Consider the following 24658-nt stretch of genomic DNA (forward strand, 5'->3'; position numbering starts at 1 on the left):
ATATGAATATATTGTGCAACCAAATTTTCTTTTCTGAGTATTAGATTTAAACTTAGCCTCATTTAAACTTAGTCTTAAACATGTTTCTTGTAAGATGGATGCTATTATCAAGAAAAGCATTGTATTCTGGATCTTTTACTCTCTATCTCTTTTGAGGTCCCTGTGTCATTTTTGACATGCCAAACAGAAATCAGTGTGGACTCCAAGTTATCATTTGCAAATTAAAGCACCCAACAAAATGTTTATATTTACTTAGGGAAGTAAAAGATGCTGCCTAGCAAATATGGTTTGTTGAACCCAAAATCTTTTAAATAGAGGGGGTGAGGAAATAGTGGGAAAAGAGTATGTTTTTGTGTGTGTGGAAAAGTTTGGGGAAATAGCATTATGTGCTATTTAAAGTTTATGCTGACAAACAAAAAAATCAGCAGCTTGAGAAAGTCAAATTTTAAACCAATGGAGAGCGATTTAAGTCATATCTATCTCCATTTAAGACATTTGGCAATTTAGCAGTTTTGTTCCCATCGGAAAAATGAATCTTGACTGAACTATGATCTTAGGCACATATTTCCAAGAAATAGGGAGTTAAAACAATTTAATTTCCTTAAAAGTCAATGAAATACCCTATTTGATAGGTGGAAAAGGAAATGACTCAGCATTCAGCCAGTTTCTTTTTCTGAATCCACACATAAAGCCAAAATAATATGGAGATACATATTAAGAAAAGAGAAGCTATAATACTTTGAAAAGGTCATAAATTACATTGCATAAAGCATATTTTCATACTGATCACTGTTCTTCCCTGTTGTCCATCCATAAGCAAGCAAGGCAGGTAGATATAAAGATATACAAATGTTTTATAACTGTCACTGATGCAAATAACTAAATATCTTTACTTACATAAAAAGTGGCTCTGATTATAAAAAAAAGAAAAAAATCCCAACTCTGATTATACTTGAAGTATAACTGGAGATTTGATGATCCACTCAGTCATTTGTATCTCACCCCATAATCAAACGTGAGAATTTGTTAGACAAAAATGGCTCTGTAGAAGCTGAATTTTGTCTACTCTTTTTGATGCCTTTTAACACATTATTTGTGTTAGATCTGCCACTGCTGGAATTACATAGTTGCAAATCAAGTTCAATGAACCACAAGTGGAAAAAAAAAAACTTAGCAGATCAGAAACGCATGTAGATGGCTTCACTTCTTTTTAAAATATGCCTTGCATCTCTTCTCATCCATATCCTTCAGCCCTTTGCCCTGGTTCCCCTTCATCCAATTGCTGTGGAAAGGCAATGGGCAACATAATTTACAACTGCTTACCCTGCTTCCAAGAGAAGCTGCCCTGCCTCCATGCATGTGGACTGAGCTGCACCCCAGTCTACTCAAATGTGAAATTTTCAGCCCAACATAAATTGTAGACTAAGTAAATTTCTGCCCCAAATGAGTACCCACCAAGGATTGTAATGTGTTTTATTTATAAGAGGGAACTATGAAGCAAACTTCACTCTTTCCCATCCAGTTTCATGTTACTCACAGGTATCAGTTGAAGCCAAGGTCATTTGATAACTAGTTCAGCAGGAGCTGATGGGTCTCAGAAGTCTTGGCATGGCCCAGTGATGAATCCTGGAGGAGCCTCGTGGTAATGGAGAAACAGCTTGCAGCAGAATAACCTTCCTGCAGAAATCAATGATAAATTCTGGACAAAGTTTAAAAATAACTTCCTTATTTTTCTTCCAAAGTCATTAAACACTATAGGAGTAAGATAATAGAGTGTAGCAGCAGTGACAAAAAGAGCATAAGGGAGAAAATCCTCAAATGAGAAAGCCACAAAGAGGAACACACAAAAAATATTAGTATAAACCCAGACAACTGAACCTTGTTTGCACAAGGGAAGTTGCAGGACGTCCTCTGTGCAAATCAGTTGAAATTCTAGGAGAAGTGCATAGAGATTTCAACTGCTGCTCTCCACAGGGGAGACAAAATGAGACACTGAAGCCAGACAAGGCATCTCTCTACTACAACAAAAAAACAACATCCTTCAGAGGAAGATAACAGAAACTACAGTCTCTATAGTACATCATACACATGGCTAATCTAAAACTACTGGATAGACTGCAAAGGGCCACAAGGAAAGAAACTTGGGAATTGATTGTAGTGAAGGTTTCATACATAAACACACACACACACACACACACACACACACACACACACACACACTACCATAAATGTATACAGTTTCTTGAATGTCAATTATACTTCAATAGAGTTATAAAGTACTACTCAACAGCAAAGCTTTTTAGTTTATGAGGCACAAGAAAAAAAATCTATCAAAATAAATAAACCCTAAGATAACCTAGATGTTGGGATTTTCAGATAATAGTTATATTATCTAAAACTGTGAAATAAAAATAACTTTCAAGTACATTTAGAAGCTTAACTATTATATGCCATTAAAATTCTGAATATCAATAATAATTCAATATCAAAAATTGAATTGTCATAGAATATATTCTCAGAAAAATAAAATTAAATTGAAACTCGATAATGATAAGATATTCATAAAGCCTAAAGTATTTGGAAATTAAATAATCCCCTTCTAAGTAACCCATGAAGCAAAAATATAATCTTGAGGAAAGTAAAAAAAATATTTTAAATAAATGAAAATAAAAACAACATATCAACCTTGTGGAATGCAAAATTCAAAAAAAAATTTAATACAGGATATAGAAAAAAATGCAGTTTTAAATATTTATATTTTGAAAGCAGAAAGGCTTAAGATAAATTACTTAAAGTTATACAAGGAGATGATAGAAAAAACAAGCAGAGTAAGAATGAGTAGATAAGAAAAAAAATAATAAAGGACACAAATCATTTAAGTAGAAAACTGAGGAACAATGAATAAAATTAACAAGACAAAAATTCCTTTCAGAATATCTATAAAATTGATGAGTCCACAGCACAGTTAATTTTAAGAAAGAGAACAAATACAAATGAACAACATCAGGAATAAAGGAGATCCTGCAGCCATGTAAAGATAGTAAAAAAAAAATGACAAACTTGATGCCAATGCATTTGACCACTGATGTGAAATAGAAAATCTTTTTGAAAATCACCACTAAAAAAATGTCATTTAAGAAGAAATAGCCAGACAAATCTTCAACAAAATGTAGGAGATTGTCTTTTTTAACTAGAAGCACACAAAGACTTCCCTAAAAACAGAAAGCAATAGGTATTTTTTAAAATCCTCATAAGTTGGACTTATTAAAAGTTTTGCTCATCACAAGATTCTAATAGAGACAATGCATAGTCAAGTCAGGAATTAGGAGAAAATACTTGCACAACTTACTTCTGACAATGGACTTATATTCTGAGTATATGAAAATTTCTTGCCGCTCAACAATAAGACAAACAAATTTTAAAAAGACAAAAAACTTTGGTAAACATTTTACAAAGAAAAATATAAAAATGTCCTGAAAACGAATGAAAAAGTGCTCAATAATATTGATCATCGAGGAAATGCTAATTAAAAGCAAGGTGAGCTGCCACTACTAGAATGATTAAGAAGACTGGCCATGTAAGTGTTGGCAAAAATGTGTATTAACCAGAACTTATACATGTTACTGATGCCATATAAACTAATAAGACCATATTTGTGGACTGATTCACAATTTTCAAAATGTTAAACATTCACTATGAACCCCAAAGTCCCACTCCTAAAGTTTTTTCAAGAGAAATAAACACATTCTTAAAGACTTAAACAAATTATTAATTGGAGCCTTATTTAAAGTAGACAAACACTGAAAATACTCTAAGTGTCCATCAGCAAGGGAATAGGTAAATCAACTATAGGATATTTGTATAATGGAATACTACTTAACACTAAAAATAATTATTTACACTATCACACAATAATGTATTAAGCGAAAGAAGCTACACAAGAGTGTGCTCTCTGGGGTATCACTTTATGAAGTCTCTGGAGACTGTGCGCCATTCAGAGAAGCTCTGGACCAAGAGATCTGCATCACCTCGCTGATGATCAACCTGATTTGAATTGAGCACATCCTGTTCTCACCTGAGATTCACAAAAGGTCCCTCCTGATGGATGCAATTTTTTTTCACACTCATCACTCTTCCCAAGGTGATGTTCTGGCATTGGTCTGACACATGCTAAGGTCGGTCTGGATAATCACCTAATATACCTTGTCCAGGTAATGGTTCTCCCCACCCTCCTGACATATTGCTGCTGCAGCCAACCATAAGTGGGACCCACATCTGCCATTTGCCTCAGGCACAGGCAGGAGGCGACACTTGTTAACACCAGTTTGATGATATCTGTACTGTCTACAGAGGCCATGTATATCAAGCCTTGAAGGTTTCCCACTCCTCCTATATGAGAACACAGTTCAATCCCTTCACCAGGGTTTGGCTGAGAGAAATCAACTCCTGTTTATTTACACCCTTGTCTCTTTAGCTTTCCTTTCCCCTAGTTCTAAGCCAGCTCACTGCAAAGAAGATCCTGGTGTATTTATTTCCAAAATACCACAGTTAGCAGAATGGCATCTACCCACTCCTGTGGCATCTGCCACCTGACAACATTGTACAAACTTGTCCAGATGCTTCTTTCCACAGAACCCTTCACTGCACCTTACAGGCCCCTGGTTCTGTCCCAGCTCTGTCCTGCTCCCTAGGAGGGTGGATACATCAGCCACCCCCTTCATCCCTACACAGCTCAGGCTACAGCCTTGTTTTGCAACTGAGAAAAGCTGACTGTTCCTTCTCCTCTCAACCCATAGCCTTGCACACTCAGCAGACTTACCTGAGGTGACTGTGCTACCAGGCCATTAGCAATACACGTCTCACTCACCTAAGAAACACATTTTGTGTGTTAGAAAGTCTGAGTCCCAGCACTGGGTAATCCAAATCTCTCTGTTTAATTACATTTGACATTGATAAGAAAGAAAACCTACCTTTTTTTTCTTCAACCATTAGAAGAAATGCAAAATTATTCTGAGAGAACAAAGTTGATTCCCCTACAACAAATGTAGCCTTGCAATTTCTGCAGAAAATCAAAGTATCTATTTGTAATCATCCACTATTCATAGAAAAAGCTTTAATAAGTAAGGCAAAAATTCACCATTATTACATGCTAAATTGTATTTTTTAACTCCCTCCTTCACAGAATTTAAACTGATTGTCTCTCTCCCACTGTGATTGAAGGGCATGAACTTAGCCATTACTGCTCCTGACTTCTCTGTAGTAGTGAGAATGTTTGCCGTTGTTGATTTACACATTTCACAGTGATCAAGTCATGTCTGCACAGCCTCTGTGGTCCTGGTAGTGATCGATATCTAGGTAAAAATGAAAATATAGCAGGAAGAGGAAACCTGACTACTTAGTTCTTGCTCAAAATTGATAGCTATGGTGAATAAGCAAGAAGCTATGACCCACCAGACACAAATTAACTTCTGCTTTTTATTCCCAAATAAAGAATATTTGGTGTTCTATATAATGTGGTAAGTCACACACACAAAAAATGGGATTTTAATGTCTTTTTGCCAAATCAATGACTCCACCCTGAAATAGAGATAACCATATTATAAACGTGGAAGATGACTTATTCCTGGAAATTCATCTCTCCGAATGTACATACATACATACAAAAAGTGGTTCTTGATTGCCAAAAACTTACTAGGCATTGTGCTAAGTATTTGAAATCTATAGGGAAAAACAGGAACGACAATAACAATTTCATCCTATCCATCTAATATGACTAGTCTTATCTACACTGAGAGCTGATTATTTTAGGTCTCATGCTGAAGGAAGTCTGTCATTAATCAAGAGTAAATGAAGAAGAGTAACAGTCCAGGAAAGATGGCCTAGACCCATTTCTCTCTGTTCCTCTTCTCTAAACATAAATATAATCCTAGAAAATAACATTAATAAGTAATTAAGGGAAAAGCTGGAATGGCTATATAAATCAAGGCAAGCTGGTTCAGGGACCTGGAAGTAGAGAAATCATACAATATGGAGTTATTTCTAACAAAAGACAAATATGATCTATTATTTCCTGATCCCCACCACCCATGCAAGTTCATTATTTGTGGGATTTAATGAAAATCTCTTTGACATCAGAGAAATCTGAGACTACTAACAAGGACAGTTGATCAGTCAACCATATATAGCTTGCAGAGAAATCATAGAACTCAAAAATGCAATTAAAAACACAAAAATAATCACTTAATAAATTCAGAAATACAGTGGACATACCAAGGCACAGAGTCAGTAAACTTGAAGACAGATTAGTAGAATTCACCCAATATGAGAAACACAAGACTAAAAAAAACAAAAAATAAAATTAAAATAAAGTTTAGAGACCTTTTAGTCTACAAAAAAAAAAGATACTTTAACATCAAATTTCAGAAGGAAAGGAAAAAGAGAGCTGAGCAGAAAGAATGATGAAATAATATCTGAAAGCTCCCCAAGTATGAAATAAATAAAAGTCAGTAAGCTAAGCAAACCCCAAATAGAGTAAAAGCCAAAGAAATTCATACTACCATAATTAAACTTCTAAAACCTAAAGACAAAAATATATCATGAAAGCAGCCAGAGAAAAAAGGATATATTGTTCATAGGGAACATCAATTTCTATGGCAAAGGATTTCTTATCTAAAACCATGAAGGCCAGAAAGAAATGAGGCATTTTTTAAGTGCTGAAAGAAACAACTTTCAGCTGCATATTATATACCAAGAAAAATTATTCTCTAGAAATTAAGAAATTGAGACAACTCAGATGAAGGAATACTAATTTTTTGTTAGCAGACATACATTTAAAGGTTGACTAAAGAAAATACTTCTGACAGAAAGAAATGTATAAAAGAAAGATTTCTATAATTAGGAAGAAAAGGGGGACAACAGATAAAAGATATATATATATATATACTTATATATATAGTTATGATACACATAATAAATGTCAAATTCACATTTGTTTAAATTTGTAATTGAAACAAAAACTGTAATGCTGCGTGGTATTCAAGACTTTAAATTCAAAAGTAGTAAAATTAAAAGGATTTAATTGGAAAGAGACTTTCCACACTTCATTTCAATTAATAAAATGCTGATATCAGTAGACTATTATAAGTCACACATATTTACTGTAATACCTAAGGCAGCTGTATGAAGACAATAAAAATAGATGTACTATAAATCCTAATAAATAAAGATGGAATCCTAAAAAATGTTGTAATATCCATAGGAAAGCAAGAAAAATAATAGTGGAATAAAAACAAGATGAAAGATAACAAATAAATTTGGTTATAGTATGTCAATAATTATCTTAAAGGTACATGGTCTACATATTCTACACAAAAGACAAATATAATGTCAAGGTAATAAAATAAATCTCCCAACATTATACTCTTTATAGGAAACTTATTTCAAATTCAACAACTTAGGTAGATTGAAAGTAAGAGGATAGAAACATCTATCATTCAAACATGATTAATTTTAAAGAGAAGGAACAGCTATATTAATGTCTGATAACACAGACATAAGAGCCAAGAAAATTGTAGAAAGAAGGGGTCTTACATAGATTATTATGTAATCAAAGAACTAATCTACCAAAATATGCAGTGACGCTAAATTTGTGCCCACCAAACAAAATATTATCCAAATAAACAAATAAAAAAATATGAAGCTTAAAAATAATACAGATTTTTAACCACAGTTGGGAATTTTCACTAAGATATGATATCTTGAGCTACAAAATAAACATCAATTCATTTAAAATAATAAAAATCATACATAATTTATTTTATGTGACTGTCAGATTAAAATTGAGTTGGATTAGAAAAACTTATAGATTTCCCTAAACAGTAACAAAAATATTTACCAACATTGTAGATATTTGCACTCATTGTTCACTCTTGTAATCCCAATACTTGGGAGGCTGACAGGAGGATGGCAGGTTTGCAGCCAGCCTCAGCTACTTAGTGAGGCCCCTTTGCAATTTACTGAGACACTGTTTCAAAATAACGAATAAAAACAATAGGGCTGGGGGTGTGGCTCAGAGGTAGAATGCCCCTAGGTTCAATCCCCAGTAACACACACACACACACACACACACACACACACACACACACACACACACACGCTTAAATTGAAAAGTACAAGAAACCTGTTAATAGAATCTATAAAAAATTTTTGCACTGATGAGGAAATGAAGTGAATTTATTAGAACTTATAAAAACAGTAAAATCATGTTTGAATATTTGTTTACTTAGAAGCCTAATAATAGCTGGGCATGTTGGTGCATGCTTGTAATCCTAGCACTTGGGAGGCTGAGACAGGAGGATTGTGCAAGTTTGAAGCCAGCCTCAGCTACTTAGTGAGGCTCTCAGTAACCTAGTGAGACCCTGTTTCCAAATAAAATATGAAATAGGTCTGGGAGTGTATCCCAGAGGTAGAAGGCCCCTGGGTTCCATCCCAATACCACAAAAAAGAAAAAAGAAGCCTACTAATAAATGTTGGCGAGGATGTGGGGAAATAGAAACCCTACTACATTGTTGGTGGCTTGAAAAATAGAGCAGCTGCTATGATGATCAGTTTCAAGGTTCTCAGAAGATTGGAAATAGAACTGCCACCAATTGATAGCATCTTCCCAAAGGAAATAAAATCAGAATATTATAATGATAATCATAATATATAAAATAAAATCAGAATATATAATATATAATCAGAATATATAATATATAATATAAAATCAGAATATTATAATGATTTTATAGCCTATGTTCATAGCAGCACAGTTTACAATAGCCAAATTATGGAACCAGCCTAGGTGTTCATCAACAGATTAATGAATCACAGAAATCTGGTATATACACACATGCAATCTTACTCAGCCATAAGGAAGAACAAAATCATGCCATTTGCAGGAAAATGGACGGCACTCCAGAGTATTATATTAAGAGAGTATGGCAGTCAGTGAATGAGTAGATGTATGTTCTTCGTATATGTGGAAGACAGATATTCAGAAATAAGGGCAACATCAAATAGATAAGCAGAGACACCAAAGGAGTGACTGAGAAAAGATTAGGGAAGGAAAACAAGGGTCAAAGTCATAAAGATGCAACAGTTGAAATAATGCTATGAATGTATACAAAACCATCAATGCCGATTCCAAAGACTTGCACCAGGAGGGTGAGGAAGGGGGGTGGGACCAGATAGGAGGGCACCAAGAGCTGTGTGCGTGTATTTTTCTGACACTCTATACTTTAACATGATGTAAGATTACAATGCACCAAATTAAATAAAATATAATAATTAAAAATTAACCAAACTTTTTGTTTGTTTGTTTGTTTTGTTTTGTTTTGGGTGGTACTGGGGGTGGAACCCAGAGGCCTTCTACCTCTGGGCTATATTCCCAGACCTATTTTTATATTTTATTTGGAAACTGGGTCTCACTAAGTTTCTGAGAGCCTCACTAGGTAGCTGAAGCTGGCTTCAAACCTGTGCGATCATCCTGTCTCAGCCTCCCAAGAGTGGGGATTACAAGCATGCGTCAATACACCCAGCTAACCAAAGTTGTCTTTTTTTTTTTTTAAAGAAGCCTAATAAGCTAGAAAAAGCCATAACCAAGGATAAACTATTGAAAAGCTCTTCTTAAAAAGGTATGATCTAGCCAGGCATGGTGGCTCACGCTTGTAACAGTATAACCCCAAAGCCAGTAGAAGGCAGGAAGTTATTAAAATCAGAGCAGTAATCGATGAAGTAGAGAATTAAAAAAAATACAGAAAATCAACAAAACCAAAAGCTGGTTTCCCAAAAAGATTAACAAGATAGATAAACCACTTGCCAACTTAACAAAAAAAAAATCAACCCAAATTATGAAGATAAGAGTTGAAAAAAGAGATATTACCACTGATAGTGTAGAAATCCAGAGGATCATCAGAAACTACTTTGAAAAACTATATTCCGATGAAAGAGAAAATCTGGCAGAAATTGACAACTTTCTAGATAAATACAACCTTCCTAAACTGAGTCAAGAAGATATAGAAAATTTAAACCAACCAATAGCAATCAAAGAGACTGAAACAGCAATAAAGAGCCTACCATCAAAGAAAAGCCCAGGACCAAATGGTTTCCCAAGTGAATTTTATAAAACCTTTATAGAAGAGCCAATCCTGATACTCTACAGTCTATTTTGTGAAATAGAAAGAAACGGGACTCTCCCAAATAAATTCTATGAAGCCAGCATCACATTAATACCAAAACCAAATAAAGACAGCTCAAGGAAGGAAAACTATAGGCCTATATTACTGATGAACTTGAATGTAAAACTGCTCAACAAAATCCTAGCAACATGCATTTAAAACCACATCAAGAAAATCATTCACCATGACCAAGTAGGGTTCATCCCAGGGATGCAAGGCTGGTTCAACATACAAAAATCAATCCATGTAATTCACCATATAAATAGAACCAAGGACAAAAGTCACATGATCATTTCAATAGTTGTTGAAACTTTGATCATAGGTGTTTGGCCAGCTTCAGCAATCGAATGAGGCCCTCTGCAACTTAGTGAGACCCTGTCTCCAAGTAAAAATAAATAAATAATAAAGGGATGAGGGTATACCTTGAAGGTAGAATGCTGCTGGGTTCAATCCCCAGTACCACAAAACAAACAAAAACATTTGAATAAATAATTAAGTACCCAGAAAAATTCAATGTGATTCTGATATCACATCCTACAAAGAAGCCCGTGTGCATTTCACTCCTTTCTTTACCTTTAAGAGCCAGTAAAGAGATCATATCTTTGAGGAAAGCAGGCAGGTATTTAGATTTGTTAACCTTCAAAAGAAATAAAATGCATGGAATTATAGTAAACATCTTAGACTTTTGAACCTAATCTATTGCAGAGAAGACAATTCTGTCAGCCTTCTATTTCCATAAGGCTTATCAAGTAATTAATGGGTCCCAAGAAATCACCAGCACAGAGAAAAGAAAGAGTAAGAGTTACAGATGTTGTGAGTGAAACATACCTGATTCCTTTCAGACACAGTACCTCCAAGAACCCCCTTTGAGCATGTGCGCGCTCCAACACACCAAGCAGAATATGTATTCAGTGCAAGCCTACATTCCTTTGAAGAACCAATTTATTTGTATAAGTAATTGGGCAAAACAACCCTACTGTAGCACAAGGAAATAAAACTCACCAGAGGTGGGGACAGTTGCTGGGCAGTGCATCCTTTGGGATCATGTTCAGGAGGGTCCTTCCTGACTCTCAAGTCAGATACCGAGAGAGGTCATCTGTGACTGAAGCAGCCTCCCAGCTCCTAGTACTCTTAAACCATCCAAGTGAAGCATGAAGGTTCTCATAGATTGGTACTGGTCCTTCCATTCATCTTAATGCTAGGATCTAGAAAATAAAGTATAACTTAAGGTATGTTTCTCTATCTACATCCTTCACAATATTGATAAATTTTTATATTACAGATAATAGTTATTTTGCATATAGAAACATAGATATTGTACAAATGGGATGATATTATTTAACTTGAAAAACAGATTTTAGAATTAACCTAAAAATAAATGTACCCAAATAGTTAAAAAAAACTACTTTTAGACAGTAACAAAACACAGTGGAACTTTTGCATAAACAATGCTAATCTTACCTCTGAGCTGCACCCAGAGCCCAATTTTTTTTTTTTTAAACAGTCTCACTAGGTTAATGAGAGCCTCACTACTTGCTGAGGCTGTCTTCAAACCTGTGATTCTCCTGTCTCAGCCTCCCAAGTACTGAGATTACAGATACATCACCATGTTCAGAGGTCCTTTTTATAAAAAAAAAAAAAAAGGCAAATACCTGGCTTTTAGTGGTTAAATGTTTGCTTTAACATGTGCTAACACTATTGACTTAGTCACTTTGAAGTATCCTGATTTAAAAGATAGTTGTTCCTTTCAAGTACAATAGTTAATCTTGAGGTTAGACTAGCCTTGACTATTAGTTTAGGTGAATGGCATTTACACACAAAAGCTAGAGAGTTAGAAAAGAACATTTTTTATAGACAGTGATCTTGTCAAAAAGTTGTTTTCTGGTCCACTTAAAGTTTTAGACTATATTTGATATGCGTTTTCAGCATGCAGTAATTAAACCAATGATATACCAGTATCCATCTACCTATAATGAACTTAAAATATATAAAGGGGTTGAGAATATATTCTTTAAATTAAAAATTATAGATGGGAAACTTCTCCATGTAAAAAATTGCATTTCACAAGTAAAAATAAAGTTATTTTAGAAGATTAACTCTAAAATACAGTGTAGAATATCAATTTCTCATGATAATTGTAGTGCTGTGATTCAAATGGAAAATTCCCAGGAGAGGGTGGCTAAGAACAGAGGGCAGACTTCTTCAGTATCAAATATCAAAAGAGCTATCTAAGCAAAGGATATAAAATTAATAAAAGATTCGCATCCATTTCAGTCTCAGTGGGGAGTAGCTGGCCTCTATTACAAAAACCTAGTCTAGGGCCATACCAATTTGTGAATTTGCGGAAGATATATTAGCATCAAATACTAGGAAAGGCAAGGTTACAAATGTAAGCATGAGTTAAAGAGTTTAGTTTCTGAAAAGTCTCAACTTATAATTTTTATTCTGTATATATTAAGACAGATGAATATAGAATGAGATTAGGTTTAAAAAGAGAAAAAGAAAACTGATTTATCTTCTTTAATACATTAAAGATTATTTTAATATGCTTTTCGGAGCTTCCAATTTCCCTAGGATAACAGTGAATATGTGTCAATAATAATCTCACCTTAAGGAATTTTAATAAAACTACCATAGCATCTAGAGCAAAAGTAAAAAAAAAGAGAAATCATAAACTTCACTTTACATTTAACTGAAGAAAGAAGGTGAAAAATCTGTGAAAAAGAGGAGATTGCAGTTGGGTGCTGGCATTGGTGAAACACAGATAATGCTGCCCCATGGGAAGGAGGGCTTCCTCTCACAGGTCGGCCTTCTGCTAGATCAAAACAATAGCTCTTGCGGCTCTGCAGAGGTGGGATGAGAATGGCAAAACAGAGGGTGCAGTCTTGGAAAGTCATTATTTAGGGTGAAGAGGGAGGCAACTTCAAAGTAGATAGCCCTTGGAGACTCCCGGCAGGAAGTGGAAGGAGAGAAGAAAGAGATGGAATGTAAGGACCTTGTAGTAAGTAAAGAGTCACAAGTGTAGAAGACCTGCCAACTAGTAAAGACTGGCGTCAGTCCTTAAAAACATCAACAGAAGAGAGTGCTCCTGAGCTGAGAAACTGAGCCAGCCAAACCCCCTTATAAGGCTCCACTGGGACTTTGTTGTTGGTGATCCAGGGAAATCCCCGACATTTTACAGAGAACAGAAAGTCAGACAACATCCTTGTAAAGCTACTATATGAAAGATAAAGTGAGATAGAGAATTTTTTCATTTAATGCAAATATTCCTATAAAATATTTTTAGTGGTAGATAAGTTGATATAACTGTGTTACGCAATTTGTCGGTGTATACTGAGAGCACTGAAGTGCGTTTTACTTCTTGATTAAGTTATTCCCACCTCAAGAAAATGTAAACGTGGTTATTAATCACTTGGGCGTAAAGTTCTAGATTGTTTTAATTTTTATCCATACATTTAATTTTATTTTCTATTTCGGATACAGCCATCATAATAATATATTTTAAAATAAAAATTAGTCTATTAGTTTTATGTGAAAAACTTAGATACCTTAACAAAACTTCTAAGAAAATAATTAAATACTGTATTACTGCAACTAGGAGGTGGCATTAGATTTAGACAAGCCCTTAGGAGAAATGATTAACCTTTTGGGGAGGTCATGGTGTGCTCTGTGTGTGCCTTGTCTACAAGCAGATTCACTTTGCCAAATGTTTACAAGGAGGGAGGCATTTCTAATTTCTGATGAGTTATAAAACAATGTTTCTCAAAGTGCAATGCACGTACATCCTCAGATTCTGGAGTCTGAGTGACTGTCTTATTATGTGTTCTGGGGAGTCAACCCAGAAGTCTACCTCTGAGCTATATGCCCAGATCTATTTTTTATTTTTATTTTGTAACAGGGTCTCACTAGGTTGATGAGAGTCACACCACTTGCTCAGGCTGTCCTAGAACCTGAGACCATTCTGTCTCAGTCTGCCAAGTACTTGGATTACAGTTGTGTACCACCATGCATGGCTGGAGTCATTGTTAATAATATGCATCTTAGCATCATGTCAAACCCAGTAAATCAAAACTTCTGAGCACAGGGTATAGGAGCATGCTGTATACCTGGCTCCTCACATGGCTCTCATACACAGAATCTGAGAACCACATTATAGAAAAATTAAAGTAGTGTGCGGGCAGACCTCTTCAGTGCCACTGAATTGTGAATTCAGTGATGGCGATATAATGGGAAATTAATCTGGAGAGGACTGTCATGGTCCACACATAAGAAATTAAATGATATACTAGAGGCTTGGAGACTAACTAACATAAATCTTTTTTTTTTTTTTTTGTGGTACTGGGGATGGAACCCAGGGGCCCTCTACCTCCGGGTTATACTCCCAGGATTACAAGCGTGCACCACCACAACCGGTTTAATGTAAAATTTAATAGAAAACCACTGAAGAATTGTTAAATCAGTGAAGAGTTTTAAGCAAACAAATAACCTGATCATATTTTTTTCTCCCAAAAAGGTTACCATAGCATCAGTGTGGATGATTGGATACAGAGCAGATATAGGCAGAAAGAACAAGACAATTTTCCTGCCACCAAGGTACAGAGGATTAGAATAGATTTAAATAGATGTACTTGGTGAATAACTGAATATGTAGGGGAAGGGAAAATAAATAATTTCGGTTGCTTCTAATTCCCATATTTGCTTGCTGCCATTTCTAAGTATATATCAGTACATGAATATTAAAGTTACAACTTTGTACTTTTCCATATTCCCATATCTTTTCAAAAGACATATTTTACTAGAAACGTGAAGCTTGTGAAGATGAGCTCCTAACACCATACTGGAGTGTACCGATCATAAGAAGTCCAAAGAAAGCCAGCTGTGGTGGTGCACATTTGTAATTCTACTACTTGGGAGGTGAAGACAGGAGGATCACAGGTTCGAGACCAGCCTTGGCAATTTAGTGAAAACTTGTTTCAACATAAGAAATAAAATTGGGCTGTGGGTGTAGCTCAGAGATAGAAATCCCTGGGTTCACTCCTGAGTGCCTCCCATGCACACACACAAACAAAAGAAAAAAAGTCCAAAGAAGAATTAATAGACATCCTTCAGACACTTATGTTTTAGGTCCACTTCATCTCTGTTTGAACCGCTGCTAGAATTTTTACAGCCCCTGTTACCATACAGGGACAGAGGCTCTGCAGGGTCTGCCCTTACTGAATGAAAACGTTAGTCAAAGAGACAGGATGTGTACTTGGAGGAGTCCAGGCAATGGGAAAGGCCCCGTGGCCATTCCCATGGTCAAGGTTGTGAAAACATGTGAAGAAAGTAGACATGAGTTATAATACAGAGTAATTGTTTTTAAATACGAGACTAATCTTATTAAAGGCCACCCCATTCTTTTTTTGTCCTTTTGTCACAGAATGAGACATTCCTTGTAATCAGGCTGTCTGGGGAAACCACAGTTCTGAGTTGTCTTCATGCTGACTGTGGTTAAGAAGGAATTTCCTTTTTGACTACAGAACGTCCTAGGATCGCTTTGTACAGTTCTATGATTTATATAATGTCCTTTATATAATGTCCTATGATGCTTTATATTTTCCCAGCTTAAATTATTTTAATTTTATGTTTACTTGGCAAACAATAATTGTATATGTTTATGGGTTACAAGGTGATGTTTGATGTGGTTAATGAAATGGTGAGGTTTGGGTCACTGGAAAAGCTATATGTGAAGGATCTACCTCCTACCCATGCAGAAGAGTCAGTCACCAACATAGGCTGATTTGCATCCGTGATTCCCTAAGGGAAACAGAGGGTTAAAGCAGGAGATAACAAATTAAGGCTCCCTTTAGAGATTCTATGACCTCCCTGAACCCTCAGATGGGATCTACAACAGAGTACACCAAAGATTCTTCTTCTGTAATCGTTCTCCAAAGCCAACCGAAACACATACAAATACAAGACTTATTCAACCAAAAACCTTTTCAATGGCGGGCTGCTTTTTGTTTTGAAGCCACATGCTGTATAAAGGTACTGCCTCCTCTTCCCATTTGAAAAGTTTTCTAATGATTGAAGAAACCAGGATACTTCTCCTATATACAACATTGTGGACTAGGCAGGTTATTTCCTATTTATTGTTTTCCTATAACTTGCTCCCTTATCCACAATTATTATCTTATAATCTGGAAGTATGATTATGATATGTAGAGGCTTGACTCTAATTCATTTTTTATTTATTTCTGAAAGCATACCTCAGGGAGGGGATGCACTTCTTATTTTGCCATGTCAGGAGGCAAATAATGCCCATTGACACACTTTGGTGGTTATTATAATTATCTGTGGATTCAGAGACGTCCGCCTGGTCCCACACTACGATTCCCCACCAACCTTTCATGCAGTGGTTTCAGCACCTACTCATGACTGTCACCTAGATTCATCCCTTCGTGAGGGGCATTTTATAACATTTTATTGCATGTTTTAGGAGACACTGTCTTGTGAACAATTCTTTGTAATATATTATTTAGTTTTCCTGTGGGACAGCTTTTAAAGCATAAATTAAAAAAAAGGATAACTGCTTTATTCTTTCTGTTAAGTCATCAATTTTCAAAGTAATGAGAGAAAACCCTAAAAACCTAGAAAAATTGCCAAAAATGTTTCTTTGTACACATACATGTATACATGTGTGCAATTATGAACTCACAGGTTCATATACTTGTGTCCATATATTTTGAGATCATTACCTATTTCAATGCTCCTATGGTTGCACTTTAGACCAGGAGGAGCTATGTAATGTTACTCATTAGCCTTTGATAGTTTCCTTGATTTTTAGAATAAGATAACCTAGGATTGTGTTTTTCTTCCCCAGATTTGGATTCAAATATTTCTATTGGGACTGGGCTGTAGCTCAGTGGTAGAGTGTTTGCCTAGCATGTGTGAGGTCCTGGGGTTCTAACCCCAGTACCAAATACACACACACACACACACACACACACACACACACACACAGAGAGAGAGAGAGAGAGAGAGAGAGAGAGAGAGAGGGAGAGGGAGAGGGAGAGGGAGAGGGAGAGGGAGAGGGAGAGGGAGAGGGAGAGGGAGAGGGAGAGGGAGAGGGAGAGGGAGAGAAACGGAGAGAAAGAAACTCAGAGAGAGAAACGCAGAGAGATTAATAGATTCTCCTAAGAGCACTGGTTATTTTTTCTTTGTGGGGGGTACTGAGGATGGAATGCAGGGACATTGTACCGTGAGCTACTCCCAGAGCCCCCCTTTTTCTTTTAGTATTTTTTTTATTTATGAAACAGGGTTTCACTAAGTTGCAAAGGGCCTCATGAAATGTACTGAGAGGCCACAGTCTGAATGGGAGGTATACTGAATCCTGCCATTCAGATTGCTTCAAAGACTTTTCAAAGGAAGGATAGAAAACTCCATATTTTTAAAAAATCTATATGTTAACACACATTTGTTAAACCCTAACAAATATGTTTTGTGCTCAAACTAATATTTCTAGTTCCAATTTAAAAGTTAAAGGTTTTTACTTAATTTCTTTAATTTTATGCTTGTATCATTTTTCTCTTGAAATTGAAAACTTTCTATGGAACTGTAAAGACTTGCTTTTTATAGACTATATAGTATAATGTATATGAAATAAGTTAAAAATAACAATAGTAATTTCACTAATAATAATACTATTGCTAAATGCTTGTTCATATTTCTTCAGAATTTTTTACTTTTAGATATAGCCCGTTAGATATGTGGTCAAAATACCAACTTTGAGTCAATGAAAATAAGTGTATATTCTTTGTGTAGTTATGTCACTCATATAAGGTTGGATTCAATTGTTTTTTAATTTGTTTTTAATGTTGAGAGAAATATTTTTATTTATGTTATTTAATTTTTGTTTTAAGTTTTAGAAAATATTTACATGGTCCAAAATCAAAATTATATAAGGGACATTTACACAGATTTCATCACACATCTGTACATACCTCTGTGCCTTCCTTTCACCTACAAGTAAACATTTCTACTACATTTATATTTTGTGGTGTGTGTGTTTGTCTGTTTATTCATAGTGTTCTAGGCTCTGCTTTTTATATACTCTTGGGATCATATTTATCCATATGTAGAAATTTTGTTCAGTCCTCCTCAATTTCTTCAACCAATCCCCAGCTGATAAACATCTAGTTTGTTTCTATTTTCAGCATCGGTTAACATACACCTATTTGTCAGTCTAACTTTAGGATAGATTTTCAAAACAGGGATTTCTTAAGCAAAGGGTAAATATGCTTGTAATTTTGTTAAATAAGGGCCATAATTTTAAACATGTAAATTTTTCCAAGAAACTACAAAATTTAAAAAATCTGTTAAAGAGAAAGAAAAAACTATCATATTATATTGCTCCTATTTATAAAAGCAATTTATTGGTGGAATTTAAATTATTAAATCATGCATGATTTTTGGTGTAATATGAACACCTTGAACAGTACAAAGATTTTAACAACTTAAGTGGTCTCCAACCCATTTTATCTTAGAAAATAATGTAACAGTAGGAAAACTTTTAAAAATCATTTATCTCTCTATATATACACACACAAATATATACACATAAGTGTAGGAAAAGAACTATGAAAAGTGATACAAAGACATAGGAATAATCTTTTTAAGAACATTTCTTATTTTAATAAATTGACTAGTTTTTTTTTAATGTAGTCAGAAAGTTTTTGTATCATCTTTTAAATAAATCACTTTATTCATCACACTGTAATAAGACACAATTGAAATGCAAGTACAACTAGTAGGGTCTACATAACACCATTTGAAATCATTTTTAATCTATTGGTAAATCTACAATTTTGTCTGAAATGTAATCCAAGTATTAAGTTCATAATGAAAAGCATTTGTCAATGCTTTTTATGCTCATATATATTAAAAGTACATAATTTTATCTTATGCTATTTAAGTTATTTTCATCTTCTGAAATTAGGGCTAGAAACCCAAGAACCAGGCAGGTCATATTTGCTTTGACATTTTATGTGCTGCAAGAACACGGTCTTACAAACAGTTGAACAGGAAATTAAAAATGATAGATTCACATTTGAATAGCAGCTAGTTATGTAGAAAAGATATACTGGTAATAAAGTCACTTTTATCAGTGAAAACTAGTGATTAAATCACTAATGGTTTGTTTCCTCTTGCTACCATATTATTCTTCAGATATATAACCATAAGGGCAATAAGCACTCACAAGACAACATATAAGAAATGCTTAAAACCACTTCCTCTGTTTTTTCAGGCGTCTAATGGCTAGGCGATTCTTTGGCATCTTCTTATTCTTGGAGGCTAAAGTCAACAAAATAGCAATTATCATCATATGTTTCCAGACTGTGGGCACATTTGAAATCACCATCTCCTGTATGCTTATGAGCTCACCTCATCTTATTTTCAGGGACTATAAAGTCTTTAGACTCATTATACACTCAACTAATACCGTTCTAACTTTAAAAATACCAATATATAGCTATGTTCACCGTAGGTAGCCAGTATAAGCACTTGACAAAACAAATCAGCACCTAAGTGCTATTTATGCTGAGTTAGTCTAGAAATGGCAATTTGCTATTATTAAAATGGACACATGAAATGCCATTTTGCTTGTGAATTATTTATAAAGTCTGCTTAAAAACTAAATAAGAAAAAAGTTATCTACCTTTTGCACAAACACGCTGGCAATCTGCTATGTAATAAAAGTTATTCTCATTCCCACCACAGCCAGTGTAGGTAAAGGCCTCACAGCTTCGGTGTCTTGAATTAAAATAATAGCGGGTCACATTAGCAGAGCATAGACCCTCATCTTTTGGAGTGTAGCAAAATGATGGAGCTTTAGAAAAAAAAGAAAAGAAAATTAGGAATGCTATAATACCAAAATTAATAAGTGGTGAGGAGTACCAAGTAATTGAAGAAAATCTAAGCCCATACAAACCTCATTCTGAATCCACAATATTGTACTAAACCATTTAAGAAGGTGAGTCTCAAACTACAGGTGTGCTGATGTGCTATATTTTGGTAATTCTAAATTTGTGTGAACTGACAAACTTCCTTTTGAGGCTGTCTTTGATACTTTAAAAGAAATTAAACCCTTAAACTTGACATGTTCGAGAAAAAAATATGCTAAGTTTCAAGGAATAATACATATTACACTTGGGTGAACATTTTTGTGCTCGTAATTTTATTTTAGATGTTTGTATCAGTTCTTCCATTATTAGTCAAGATATATATATAAATATAATATAATAAATATATTTATATAAATATAGAATAAACATATGATTAAATATATAATTATATCACATATAATAAACATTACAATATCATAATATAAACATATGAGACATTATTTAATTGTATATAATAATTATATATAATATAATGTATAATTATAGATATATATATTTCCCAAGTAACCAACTACTGCAACATTTACACCTATATAAACAATTTACGAGAAATCAGCAGCAACCCTCTCTCCATTAATTCAAGATTTTGCATATTCAACACAGTATAGCCATACAGCTCTATTGAAAACTCTGGCCGAGCAAGATTTTACTGTTTGTTGAATTTTTATCGATGTGTCTCTAGTGAGTTGGGAGAAGATGCCTATATTATCTCTTTGAACAAATATTAAATATTGTCCAAGTAACCTATCAGTTCAAGGACAGCGGTAGTAGAAGAGGTAAGAAATGAAGAAAAAAGAAAAGAGGTAGACAGTTCTTTGTGCTGCAACTTGCAATTACTAAAGAATACACAAATCTAACCAAAATCTCACATCTCTATAGATTCCACTATCTCATACACAAAACTAATTCCGTACAAACCTGAGGCCATGACGTCCATTAACGAATACTATAAATTGTATGTGTGAATTGAGGAGATATAAAATACAGGTCGAGTTCCCTTTATCAGGCAAATGTTTGGAACCAAAAAATGTTTCACATTTCATAGTTTTAAAATATTTGCATACATCTAATAAATTATCTTAGGTATGGGGCCCAAGTCTAAACAAGAGATTCATTGGTATTTAATATATGCCTTATATGTATACCCCAAAGGTAATTTTATACATTTTTAGTGCTTTCTTTGTTTTGACTAGAAGTACATAAGGTTAGGTATGGAATTTCCCACATGATAGTGCTCAAAAAGTTTCCAATTTTAGAACATTTCAAATTCCAGGTTTTCAGATTTGAGATGGTTATCAGAGAAGAAAGCAAAAATTTAAATAATGGCTGTGTTAGTCTCCAGCCCTAAGAAACTGGCAGGTCATTAACTTCTGGCTTGTACCCTCCAAAATAAAAATAGAGACATACTACTCCCTCACAGGACAACAATGTTAAGACTGGTATAATATTATATGTGAAATCACCATCATGCAAACCATCTTAATTTCACATTATTGTTATCACCCTAAAGTCTTAATAGAAAAATGAAACAGAAACATAGTAACAACAGTACTTACCTTTCTTTGGTAAACAGAAGTCCATACAACTAGCTTCATCAGGGAACACATTCTCATTAGTGTTACACCCACCAGATATGAATTTTTCACATGTCATGGAACTTAGATTAAAGAAATACTGTTCTCTGGGCTCTTTACATAGATGCTCATTGACTTTCAACCGGCAAATTTTGTGAACTTCTAGAAAAAAAGAGCAATTAAATAGTGTTAGTTACAAGTACCCTTATTGGGGCTGAGGATATAGCACGGTGGTGGAGGACTTGCTTAGCATGTGCAAGGCCCAGTCCTCAGTACCACAAAAACTACTAAACAAAAGCAATTTTCTTAGTATTATTTTCAAAACATGATTGCAATTTCAAAAACAACTGGGAAAAAATTACTCATATTTAGTATTGGAATAGTAAACCTCCCAAAGATTGCCTATTAAACCAGTGACTTTGATTTTTTCAATAAATACATTTTATTTATTTTTGGCCAGTGATGTGAGATTATAAGACCATAACACACCAGTAAAATTATTAAAAATAGATTTATCTTTTTAAAAACAGTGTATCCAGACTTGACTCAGCCATGCTAAATCTTTCAAGTTCAACACAAAGACTGTTCTCTGTTTCTATCAGAGGGAGAAAAAAAAAAAAAGTTATATCAATACCCATTTCCCTTGGGCTCAGTTCCTCAAATGCCAAAGCCCTGTTATAACCCCTAGCAGATATAAAAACAAAACAAAAAATAAAAAGTAAATGTGGAACACAGCATTGTGAATCTCCACCGTGTATTTAAACTAAGTCAAGTTTAGGTATCAGAGAACAAAAGTAAAGTTAGATAATGAGTTAAGTCACACTTTAATGTTTAAAATCCATAGAAAGTATTTCAGATTGATGCGTGGAGGAAATGGTGTTATCAAGGAGACAGAAAAACCATAGGCTTGGAACTAATGCTACATATAGAAATTCATGATTCCCTTGCATTCCTTATGCCCTGGGTTGAAGTAACACATCTTTCTGGAGTCCACACAGGCGCCGGACTGTGGACTCAGATGAGAGGAATCATGTTAGTGGTTGCAGATCTGTGATTTGTTTGGGAAAACTATGAGCCAGTGGGTCTTGCTTAACACTTGAGAAATCAGGGGCCGCGGGGGGGGAGAACTTACTGGAGAAAATGAGATCTGGAAAATATTAAGTTCCTCCCGGGCCCCTTGTGCTTGTGCCCGGGCGAGCAAGCGAGGCGCACTTACTCTGGATCATCCCGCAAGCTTCCTCGCAGGCCTCCCGAGAATCGAAATTGTTGGCGTTGCCCTCGCAGCCCCCAAACTTGAACCGGCGGCAGCTCTGCGAGTACCTGTCGTAGTAGTAGCTGGGAACCAGGGCCCGGCACGGCCCATCCTTCGGGGGCAGGAGGCAGATCTCCAAGGGGTCTCCTGGTGGCGGGGCAGAGGGAGAGCAGAGGCGAGGGGAGGGAGTCAGGCACCTTTCTGGGAGCATGAGGCACCCCGGGCTGTCCCCCGGCTCGGGGGCTGAGGGGTCTCTGCGGAAAGTGCTCGGTGGGGCGGAGGCTGGGGTCCGGGAAAGCGGGGCGCGGGGACCAAGAGGCGGGGAGAGGGCCCTGGACAGCGCGGGGTACCTGGGGGCGTCCGAGCCGCACCGCCCTGCGCAGCCCAGGTCAGGAGCAGCGGCAGAAGCAGCAGCCCCAGGGGGGCAGCAGGGTCCATGGTACCGGTTCTAGCGACCCGAGGGGCTGAGAGAGCCTGGACGGCCCTGGCGGGACGACGGTGCAGAAGGAGGGCGCGGGCGTCCTGCCTGCCGGAGGTGGGTGCCGGCTTTAAGTCTGGGGAGAGTCCCGCCGACCCCCGACGGGGCGGGGCGCGCATGTGCGGAGCCTCCGGGGGCCAGTGACTCAGCTCCCCGCCCGACCCACCCCGAACCCACCCCGGATCCAGCCCGCACCCAGCCCCGAGAGTGGACGCCGGGGAGGAATTTCCCACTTAGTTGAAAAGTTGAACCTGCTTCCCAAACTTTCTCCCGCGGTCAGGCGGGGATGCCCGAGTGCGCGCGTGTCAGTGATGGGAAATGGCAAAGCCGGAGGGAAATGACCTGCGGGCCTTGGCTCACTGCTTGAACTCGGCATCGCGACCAAAGGAGGCTGGACCCACGACCTGGAGTCGTGAAATCCACTTATTTGTGAAGGGCTGCCTGCCAGCGAGGGCTCCGTGGAACTGAAGGGAGACCATAGCTTCCATAGACTCTGGGATATAAACGGGTGTGTGGGTACATTCCAATCGTATTTTGATTTGCATTTAACAAAAGGCTCCAGTACTTCTTAAAGTAGCCGATTTGGTGCATTTTGACAGCTGTATAAGATGGCTCCGGTGGAGAATGAGAACATTTCTATTACCCCAGAGAGTTTCCTCATACCCCTTCTTGAATCTAGCCCTCCATCTCCAGGCCTGGGGCCTTCTGATTTCTATCACCGTAGATTAGTTTTGGCCTTTCTTCAATTGAGAATCAATGGAATCCTCCTGTATGTACTGCTTTGCATTTCTTTGGCTCAGCCGTTGTTTTTGAAACACACCCATGCCATAGGGTACCTGAACAATTCATGCCTTTTAATACCATATGGAACTATATCACAAATACCCACTTATTGTTTACATACCAAAAACGTACCCTTCAAGTTTGGAGATATGAAGAAAGGTGCTCTGTGTGAACCGTACAATTTTTATTATTCTTGGATAAAATACTTCGAAGCTGCCACACAGTTTTCCAAAATGGTTGCACCATTTTACATCCCTATCAAACTATGTTTGAGGGTTACGCCTATACTTTTGGAGATAGAACAGAAGTCCAGAGAAGATCCTTTGGGAGGTTCTGGATCTTTGACCAAATCAGCCCCTCCCCACTTTTTTGTTTTTCTAATACCAATACACCTACCTAATTAAAGTTCA

The 24658-nt window shown here is 36.2% G+C and overlaps 1 protein-coding gene across 1 annotated transcript; it reads right to left on the reverse strand.

Annotated features, from left to right (window-relative positions):
- Positions 1-1200: 1200 nt before the first annotated feature.
- TFPI2 (tissue factor pathway inhibitor 2) lies at positions 1201-23425 on the reverse strand (the record flags this gene model as incomplete). Its single annotated transcript, XM_080701206.1, has 6 exons — positions 1201-1282; positions 4203-4389; positions 19915-20085; positions 21718-21897; positions 22952-23134; positions 23185-23425. The coding sequence occupies 6 exons, from the start codon at positions 23423-23425 to the stop codon at positions 1201-1203; spliced, it is 1044 nt and encodes a 347-aa protein (XP_080557332.1).
- Positions 23426-24658: the final 1233 nt, after the last annotated feature.

The sequence above is a fragment of the Muscardinus avellanarius genome (assembly GCF_963383645.1).
Source record: "Muscardinus avellanarius genome assembly, chromosome: 9".
In the NCBI taxonomy this organism is placed as follows: domain Eukaryota; kingdom Metazoa; phylum Chordata; class Mammalia; order Rodentia; family Gliridae; genus Muscardinus; species Muscardinus avellanarius.